The 10,031-nt window shown below is 42.5% G+C and overlaps 1 protein-coding gene across 3 annotated transcripts in view; it reads right to left on the bottom strand.

The window, feature by feature from the left end:
• Positions 1-150: 150 nt before the first annotated feature.
• Positions 151-10,031, bottom strand: part of zanl (zonadhesin, like) — a 29,100-nt gene continuing 19,219 nt past the window's right edge. For 2 of the 3 annotated variants that reach the window (XM_051075483.1, XM_051075484.1), the window contains exons 34-53: positions 9,806-9,950; positions 9,495-9,592; positions 9,201-9,347; positions 8,942-9,106; positions 8,643-8,770; positions 7,597-7,868; positions 7,303-7,511; positions 5,731-5,875; positions 5,363-5,610; positions 5,151-5,280; positions 4,851-5,052; positions 4,019-4,180; positions 3,758-3,888; positions 2,563-2,765; positions 2,323-2,458; positions 2,037-2,180; positions 1,689-1,782; positions 803-847; positions 536-579; positions 151-327 (exon numbers count right to left, since the gene is read on the bottom strand). In XM_051075483.1, the coding sequence (XP_050931440.1) occupies positions 272-327; positions 536-579; positions 803-847; positions 1,689-1,782; positions 2,037-2,180; positions 2,323-2,458; positions 2,563-2,765; positions 3,758-3,888; positions 4,019-4,180; positions 4,851-5,052; positions 5,151-5,280; positions 5,363-5,610; positions 5,731-5,875; positions 7,303-7,511; positions 7,597-7,868; positions 8,643-8,770; positions 8,942-9,106; positions 9,201-9,347; positions 9,495-9,592; positions 9,806-9,950 (2,904 nt within the window). In that variant the 3' untranslated portion in view covers positions 151-271. The remainder of the gene's footprint in view (positions 328-535; positions 580-802; positions 848-1,688; positions 1,783-2,036; positions 2,181-2,322; positions 2,459-2,562; positions 2,766-3,757; positions 3,889-4,018; positions 4,181-4,850; positions 5,053-5,150; positions 5,281-5,362; positions 5,611-5,730; positions 5,876-7,302; positions 7,512-7,596; positions 7,869-8,642; positions 8,771-8,941; positions 9,107-9,200; positions 9,348-9,494; positions 9,593-9,805; positions 9,951-10,031) is intronic. The other variant, XM_018671095.2, reaches the window with a different exon arrangement.

The raw sequence follows: 10,031 nt of genomic DNA, 5'->3' as shown, positions 1-10,031 counted from the left end.
TGTTTTTAACAAAGACAAACACATTTTCTTTTTTCCCGCACATTTCATTCCAAAAATATGTATTACATCACAATAAAGCACACACTTTTCTGTTAATTAAAAGCACACATCTGACTGAAATTACATCTTCAAAAGGATAAGTTAAGAAAGTAACACATGGGCATATGAAGTTTTATTTGTCTTTGGAGATCTACTGAGGAAGCCTCAGAACAGACTGGGCTGTCTGCCTTGTACAGCAGATCTTACATTCAGGTAAACTCTAAACAGGCCATCACATTTTGGTCACTTTGTCATTTTTTTCATCACTCATGTTTGTATATGGAACACCTAAAAGAGAAAAAAGGGATAGATATTAGAATTGCACAAATAATCACCATCAGGATTCCAACAAGAAGAAATATAGGGATTCTTAGTATTTTTGCATCTATACCGATGCACATTTAGACAGCAAAATTCAATTCAGTTTTGTCATAGTTAGTCACCTAATGATGTCTGACTGTCAACAGAGAATGTTAACAATAGTGATCTTTCTTACTTGTTGATTTCATGCTGATTTTTTTCTCTTCACACTTCTTTTTCCTGTGGCGAGAAAGAACCAAGATGAGAGGCTTAAAGATTACTAGAGATTAAAGAACATTATTAACATGTTGTGTCTGCAGGCAAGAGGAAAGGACATAAAGATTAAGATAAAGATTGACAGTCAATGAAGACCCCCCACCCCCAAAACTTCCCAGTGCTGAAACAATACATTATGTGCCCAGATAATTCCCCAAAAGGTGATGAATTTGTAATTTTCTCTCACCCACTGTGAGATGATTTCAGCTTCTGAATTACATAAACTTGTGACCTGGAATGAAAATGAAACTTTTTTCTTAAATGGTCACATCCCTACTGCTAAAACAAGTCAAAATTAGAGGAAGGAACTGAAACAAAGCATTATCACCCCACTCCAAAAAAAGTAGTAGTTTATAGTAGGTTTATATAAATAAAGACCTATGTGGGAGAGCCCTTTTTACACATAATGCCCAAAGTTTGGGGGTTTAAAATCAAATGATTTAGACATGTCAAACAAAATCAGCAGATTAATTATCTTATTATTTTGTGTAAAATCCTTTTCAGTAAATGGCTGCCTAAAGTTCTTAACCCATAAATGTCAGAAGATGCTTTATATCTTCCCAGGTTTAGACCAAGCACACACTCCCAATGGCAACAACACTCCCCAATGTCAGGGGCCTCTTCCAGCAGGATAATGCTATTGATATGCTGTATGGGGAGTTTATCTCAGGAGTATGGAGCCCAGGTCAACAGCTTTGACTCTTTGTCATGTTCCTAGAGACATTCCCGAGCAGTTTTTGTGGTGTGGTGGGAACATCATCCTGCTGGGGAAGGCCCCTGACATGAGAGAGTGTTGTTGCCATTGGAGGGGTGTGTGCTTGGTTTGTGACAATATTTAGGTGGGTGGTACGTGACAAAGCACGTGACCAAAGGTTCCTCAGCAGAACAATGTGTTATAACGAGATGATCGATGTTATTCACTTCATCCACCAGTGGTCATAATGTTAAGGCTGATCGGTGTATGCTGTCCACACACACACACACACACACACACACACACACACACACACACACACACACACACACACACACACAGAACTGTTTTGTACAGCACAGAAGCAGTTAAAACTTACTTGGCTTTGGATTTGCACACACAAACAATGATGGTCACAATAATGATGACAGTGACTGAGACCAGAACAGCAATCAGGATTATCCACTTTGTTTCTGTAAAAAACAACATTAAAAAAAGAAATGTTGACTCCTTCTATCAGACCTCTGCATAGTTAGTAAAATGCTTTTACATTGTGTTGTTTCTCTTGCTAAATTGTTATGCCTGATGCAGATGTTTGTGTCATGTAAATACCATGGTGTGACTCTAGTCATCAGTTTGGAAATTCCATCAGTGGGAAAATGTACAAGCTTTTTTATTCTAGCTTTTTTAATTCCCTGAAGAGCAAAGCAGATGCTTGAGGCCTTACCCAGTCCTCCACTGGGAGGAGATGTTATCTCCACCTCACAGTTTGTGCCCTCGTAGCCCTCTGCACACTGACAGGTGTACATGTTGTTGCTGACTTCCTTACATGTCCCTCCATTCAGACAAGGGTAACTGAGGCAGGGGCTCGCTGCAGCATAAAACAAGACATGATAGTTTGAATTAGTTTGTTGTCGAAGGGATTGGCCATTATTCTGTCATTTCTCATGGTGGGAGTTGACATGATAATGAGTGGATGAGCTTATCTCATAGGAGCACAAACCGATAAACACCTCTGTAGCAGTCCCGTTTGAAGTCGTAGATGGCGCAGACGTAACCATCCTGGCAGGTCTTGGGTTGGCACACAACACCAGTGCTGGTGCATTCACAGAGCTGAGAACAGTCCTCAGTCACAAACTTCTCCTTCAGCTGCAGGACGGAGGGAGAGAGGAATGACGTGAAATGAAAAGAAATCACATCATCACACAGTGACACAAACACAATAATTGCTGCGACCTCTGCAGGCCTCTTACAGGGTAATATCTATCGAGGAAGATGCAGCCGCACTGTGAGTACGGCACACAGATTCCCTCGCTCATGACGAAACCGCTGGCACACTGGCACCCCTCCATGCAGGAAGTGGTGTCACACTCAGAGGGTGCTGCCAGGTTGGCGCAGGAGGCTGGGCAAGGTGTCATACAAGAGGAGTAGGTGCTGTTGGCATCACAGGAGAAGACTGGAAGACAGAGAGACAGAAGTCAAAACACTGTCTGATAATTTTTTTTTACAGTTCACTTTGAAGTGAATTCTAACAGGCTAGTTGTAGTTTACAGGGAGGAATGTAGGTGACTGTACAAAACATTATGAGAGTAAAGGTATATTGATCTCTGCATTATTATCAGTAGTTTTGCTTGTTTTAGCTCATTTCAGTGTCTGGGAGGCAGACACCCTCTGTACCTTCAAGAGTAGGCTTAAAACTTTCCTCTTTGATAAAGCTTATAGTTAGGGTTTGCTCAGGCTTGAACCATCCCTTAGTTATGCTGCTATAGGCCTAGACTGCCGGGAGATCTCCCATGATGCACTGAGCTTCTCTCTCTCTCTCTCTCTCTCCTCTCGCTCTCTCTCTCTCTACAGTATGGATTCTTATCCCATGTTACATGTTTCTAACTCTAACAGTATCTCCCCTTTCCTGTAGTATTGTGCTCTTCCCGTCTCTGTCTCCTCTTCTGTCTCTTTCTGCAGGTATTTCTGCCTCTGGAGCTGTAGGGTCTGTAGAGTCTGATCCTACAACTCCACTCAACACCTGCTGTTATATTTAATAATTATTAGAGATGCCTCTAGTATTACAGTTACTATTGCATGTACAACTTTAATTGTCATTACTATTATTACCACCACTGTATTATTGATACCATTTTACATGGTATCTGCACTATGCTATGTTCTCCTGTCACTATTTTCTATATATAGAGTCCACATTCAATTTTGTCAAAGTAACAATATAATTATTTTCATGATAACCCTAACTCTACTCTGGAACAATACATGAAGACTCTACCTCTGTTCTCAGATGCAGAGTCTTCCAGAGGTGCCAGAGGTGTTTTCATGATTTGAGGTAAACAGGCTATTTCAGTGATACCACTCATTCTAACATGCTTCTTGTGCTGAGAATCTCTTCACTGTCATTCTGAATGCAGCATAACTTCTTATGCATGTTCAGCTTCTTACCACAGTCCAGCTGCTGCCTCCACTTTCCAAGTTTGATTCCAGCCTCCTGACAGGCTGCAGCATACGCTTCATAACTGGCACAGCGCAGTGCTGCACTGCCACGCTCAGCACACAGGTCAAACACACAGTCACTGAGGGAAAGACACACACACACAATAAACACAGGGACAACTTGGAGGAGGGGTGTTATTGTAATTGCACAAATTAGAACGACATTGCTACCCTCTCTACATACACACAGACACACACTCAGATACTCACTCCTGGTAGGGATTGGGTGGCAGGGTGACATGGCAGGCGGCAAAAGGTCCCTTGGAATCAGACAGCGCTCCACACTGAGCTGCACTGTTGTAATCATTGAGCTGAGACTGAGAGCAGTCTGATGTCTCAAATCCTGAGTCTGGATCAGTGTCCACATCTCGTCTGAGGAAACGAGAGTAGGGAAGGACAGAGGAAACAGAGGTTTGGACCTTTAATTATTATCAAGATGTGGAGGTTTAAGAAACAGCAATATGTAACAATGCAAGGTACTGATCCTTAGGTCTCTGAAAATGCCAAACTGGAGTAGTAAGACGTGCTACCACACCTCATCATGTCTGACCGTCAAGAATTCCAGATGGATGACAGAATAAAAGAGCTGGCAAACTAACAATGTAAAAATGCTTGAACCTACAACCTTTTTTGCACTGAGCACTTATCCAGCATCCCTTCTAAGAACTGATTTGTGAGCCCTGACCGTACATATCCATTAGCTGCTGTGGATAGTCATGGTCCCTTGTTCACTTGCTGCCTTTTCTAAAGCTTGCAAACATAATCTACAGGTCCAACGGTGAAGGAACCTGCTAATAATAAATCAATAAATAAATAAATTAATTAATTAATAAATAAAGATAAAGGTCATGATCTGACTGGGATGAATGATCACTTGTTATCATGTGACTAAAGTTCTGTAGATCACAACCTGAAGAATTCTGCAGGAAAGGCACAAAAGTTTCAGGAAAAAGTAAAACCTTGTTTCTAATCAGGACTCACTTTGAACTAGTACCAAAATGTCAAGGAACCATATTTAAGGTGACTCTAGTTGTGGTCCTACCTATGGGCATGGACTGTGTGAGGAAGGTTGGAGATCTTCAGACTGTCGGCCTGCCGGTCACTGACCCTCCAGCTTTCTCCGAATGCGTTCAGGTTCCTGACCACCGTCCCATCTGGCTTCATGTACTCATTTCTGGTGATGCCGTCATAGTTTCCACATAACCCTCTGACAGAGTTCTTATAGGTGCTGGGCAGTACAATCTCTGATGCACAAACAGAGACACAGAGCAGATAAATCAACTAATTCATTAACGAGCCAAAGATGGGCTCAGTTAGTGAGGACAGAGCTTTCTGCTTTTACCTCCGCGACTGCTGCCGTCAAAACGTACAGTGAGTCCGAAGTCAGTGGTAAGCTGGACCTGTCTGGAGTTCATTGTGATGGTCAAACCATCAACTGGACTGAGAGGAGGTGCAACACGCTCCCCATTCACCTAGAGGAGATAGTGTATTTTTACCATATCAAACTGCAAAAAATAAGCTGTGCTTTTCATCAGATGAAGACAAACCACTGACCAGCACTTTCTTCTTCTGCATGAAACGAACATTGATGCCATAAACATCAATGTACATCTGATCCAGGAATGACACCCTCCTGTTGCCCCCACGTCTGATGTTCTTCCCCCTCACCACAAGGGGTGACTGGGAGGCCAACAGGTTGTGGCCCTGAGTCAGGACATAGGTGTAGGGACCTTGGAAGTGATGGGTGAAACCGTCGAATGTCCTGTAATGAGGATCCCCAGAAATGCTGCACTTGTCAAACTCTGAGGGTGATAAGGAAATCCGATTAAATGATTAAAATGGGGTGCAGATCAACCAACGTACTCTGTAGTTAAAACATGTAGCAGTATGACAGATGAAGCCTCTCAAAGTGGTGGACTCACTGGTGGGTTTGCAGTAGAAGTCTCCATATTTGTCCAGGGCACACACTGAGTTTGAATTACAGCTGTGGTCCTTACATGTGATTTTGCCACCAAGGTTACAGGTACACGAGTCAGCACATTTATCTGTCAGCCACGAGTCTCCAACCTACACACACACATACGACATTTAGATTATTTGATGTCAGCATCAGGTAGACTTTAAATACAATGCTGTATTGCTTCATTTGACAAACTTTCCTTTCATCCCTCCTCGCCCACAGGTTTTTGTTTTACACCTGATTGTGAGGACCTTCAGTTTTCCCCTTTTCCCCAAAATTAGCTCTGGTTCTTGAACTGGTTCTATTCAGGCTTCTTGGATTCTATCTGGCAAAACCAGCCTGTGTCTCCACCAGTTCTGTGGTCAGTATTAACTACATCTATTCAGCTCATTTCGATAGGGAGGCATTCAACTGGTCTCTGTGAGCAGTGTACCAGAAACTGTAGAATGTGTTATCGCCAGCAGTGATAGATATCCATCAGAAAGGACATGATGGAGGAAATGCAAAGATTAGGGATGAGAGGAAGGAAATTAAAGAACATGCTTGAGTGGGGTGTAAGTAAACAGGACAGAAGATGCTTAATCAATTTCTTGCAGGAAACAGGGAAAAGTTTAGCAGTCAGGATAATGTCAGATCTGACTGACTCCATAAGATGGTGGTAATGCAGCTACTTGGATGCCAGCTGCCATTAAATATCACTGAGGAAGACAAAGGTGAATGGCAAATTTTTTCAGGTGATTTCTTATATGCCCTCTCCATTGTTGCCTTCTCCATCTTTCCACCCTATAGAATACATGGTGACATGCCCACTGATGTCATCATGATTTATACCAGAAATATATTTTTAGTGGAAATGTTCAAAATGTTTGGTTCAAAAATGGGAACAGAACCTGATCCATATTGGTGGAAAAGGGGCATCAGTGGTGCTGAGACAAATTGCCCATGTTACTTGGCACTATGCTTAAAATAACACTGAAAGTGACAATAATGACTCAGTCTGAGCGCAACTGAAAAGCGCAAAAGCACTCCCCAATGGCAGGGGCCTCCCCTAGCAGTACAGTCCTCCAACCACACCACAAAAACTGCTCACAAATGGCCCTAGGAACACAAAAAAGAACCCAATGTGTTGACCTGGCCCACAAACTCCCCAGATTCCAATCTGATCCAGCATTTGTGGGATCTCACTAATATCATGCAGGTCCCCCCTGCTGGAAACCAGAACTCAGCAGAACATTCTATTGTAACAAGATGATCAATATTATTCACTTCACCTGTCAGTGGTTTTAATGTTATTGCTGATCACTGTATATGGAAAATACGATTACAAACAATAAATAAATGAATAATAATGAACATTTACGGTGAATTTAAAAAATGTTTTTCATTCCAGGAAATTCTTATTTTCTCCATAATTACCTCTGAATGTTATCTTTCTTTTCAAGAAAAAGCCTAGGAATATTATCTAATATTGGTATTCAGGATGTTTCTGTTTTGAACTATCAGCCAGCAGCAGTATGGACTTGGCTTCACTCACATCGTGGTACTCTCCATCTGAGTCCAGACAGCCACATTTGTTCAGAGGAACACACTTGCTGTCGCTGAGCACATATCCAGCATCACACTGGCAGCCCTCCACGCAGGTGGTTGGGGGGAGGTGGCAGACGACGGGGAAGAGGTCAGAGCAGGTTGGGGGGCAGGGTGCAGTACAGTCTGAATAGTGGCTGTTGGGAGGGCAGGGAAGGGCTGCGGAAAAGGAAGAGAAGTGAGTATGGAAAGAATAAAACTAGAATCTTTTACATAAATTGTTGATCAGATTGTTGCAACTTACGACAAAAGGTGTTGTTCCTCCAGCTGATGGTGACTCCAGCGCTCTGACAGGCCTGAGCGTACGCCTCGACATTGTCGCAGAGAGTTGCCTGCATGCCGTCATACTCACACATGTCATAGATGCAGTTACCCAGGAAAGCATTGGGGGGCACTAGAGAGTGACAGGGCTTGAAGAGGTCAGAGAGGATGACCTCGGCGCACTGAGCCTCGAACAGCGTCTCTTCCTCTGAGGTGCAGTTGGGGTGGATGTCTGGACGAGTGTCTGGCTGACAGCTAGAGGAGAATGTTTGGATGAGTGGGTTAAGCAGGCTTGGGATGTTGCAGTGCTGTCGCTGAGTGACTTAGTTAATGTATGAACTTATGCTATCCTAAATTTTCTCAAGTTCATCTGCCAATGGTCACAATGGATCAGTAAGATTACTGATGTTGTGTCTGATTAATTGCAACTACAGTCCAACATGTTTAGACCCCACTAAATTGTCAGTTTGTTGTGACTTCCATGTAACCATGGACTGATTACCAGAGCCTGTATGAAGAGACTCAAATGACCACAAAGAGATGCAAAATGATCTACCATATTTGTGAACATGGTGTTAACTGTCAAAAGGAGATAAACAATAGATTAAAGATATCATGAAGCGCCATTGTCATTCTTTCTGTTAATTATGTTATTTTAGATTTCAGTTCAACTGAAATCAATCATCAAGTCAAAACAAATTGCATTTACCTGAGCTCATTTCTCTCAATATATTTGCATGTGTCAAAGCTGTGTGAAATAGTAGGATTAGGGTTAGGGTTAGGGTAAGTTAGGGTAACTGTACTGACCAGAAAATGTCATTTCTACCATCAGAAGAGCTAAATACTGAGTTTTATGGGATATGACCTCAGACTGCATTGATCATTAGTGGTGTAATGACTCTGGAACTGATACCATGATACAAACATCCAAAATCTTGTAGCATGATACAGAGGACAGAACTGTGGATGTGGAGAACGGTTACATGCCTACTAACCCTAACCCATGTGTAGTGGTTGTAATCCACTGACCCTGGATCACTGTCGCCTTCTGATTTCCAGCTGTTGCCCAGTTCAATCACATCCTTGGCTGGTTTCTTGTTGGGCATCAAGTTGTCATCAGAGGAGTTGTGGTTGTAGTTCCCACACATGCCACACAGCTGGACAGGAGGATGAAAGAGTTACTCAACCTCAACGAAGCTTGCATCTTAAAGCATTCGTAATTCAGTAAAACAACAAGCAACTACAATTACCAATGACACGATTGGTTAAACCTTTTGTGTTTGTCTAACTTAACGCTGAGGAACTTGGCTGCTCTGACGTCTTCATACCTTGTTGAAGTATTCTCCGGGAACAGTTATCTCCAGATGATGGACTCCGTCAAACTTCACCTGCAGACCAAAGTTTGTGTCTAGCAGACTGTAGGATCCACTGGTTATCACTTTGGCTCCAGCCAAGTCAATGGAAACTGGGGTTCGCACTCGTCGTCCATTCAGCTAGGACAAGACAGAGACACAGATATCAGTCAGCTACTGATCAATTCAGTATGCTGCTTTATGCAGTTATATCCCTATATCCATTAAACCTTACCAGAACTCTGCGGCTCTTCTGCAGTTCAACCACAGTATTATGAGGCAGGTAGACTTTGACAGAGCGAACGTAGGAGGCCTCTGGCTGACCACGCTCCTCGTTTTTAGCAACTATCTTAAAGGGAGTTACCTTGGTGGTGTTACACACCTACAGGATTAAAAAAAAGGATTTGAAACAATGTGTTTTTATTTTTTATGTGTCTCATTGCAGGCACACCAGTCAGGGGCAAACACGTATCAAGTGTGTATCAAGCTGAAAAAGAAAAGTGAAGTAAAGGTGAAATTCATCCCATACCTCCACCAGGGTGTAAGTGCAGGTGCCCATGAATGTGTGCATCACACCATCAAAGGTGTAGTAGTGAGGATCTCCAGCCACGTGACACACTCCTTTACCTGAGGAGAGAAATGAGGCTCAGTAAATGTAAAACATGAATTAGGTGATTTAATCAGTGACAGGTGAGTAGAAACTGCTGAACAAAACTATAAAACTATGAATCAAAATACAATGTATTTTAAGATGGAAAATGATCAGTTTGTGATTATTCTTCAATTACTGACACAGCTTCAGGTGTAGTGAATGTTCATTCAGTGTATTGTTGAGTTTACCTGTAGAGTGGCAGTCCAGTACTCCTTCCACAACTTTACACTCCTGTGCAGGGCTACACTGCCACGGCTCGCAGGTGACGTTGTTGTTGCCGTTACACTTACAGCGCTCTGAGCAATCCATCTCTGTGAACCAGGTGTCTCCCATCTACGCCCACACACACAGAGAGAGAACAATAGTGCAAGTAAGTAAGTGTAACACATGTTCAAACATATATACACCGATCAG

The sequence above is a fragment of the Lates calcarifer genome, linkage group LG14, assembly GCF_001640805.2.
Source record: "Lates calcarifer isolate ASB-BC8 linkage group LG14, TLL_Latcal_v3, whole genome shotgun sequence".
Classification (NCBI taxonomy): domain Eukaryota; kingdom Metazoa; phylum Chordata; class Actinopteri; family Centropomidae; genus Lates; species Lates calcarifer.
Note: the sequence above shows the minus strand (reverse complement) of the source record. Positions and strands in the feature narration are given on the sequence as shown.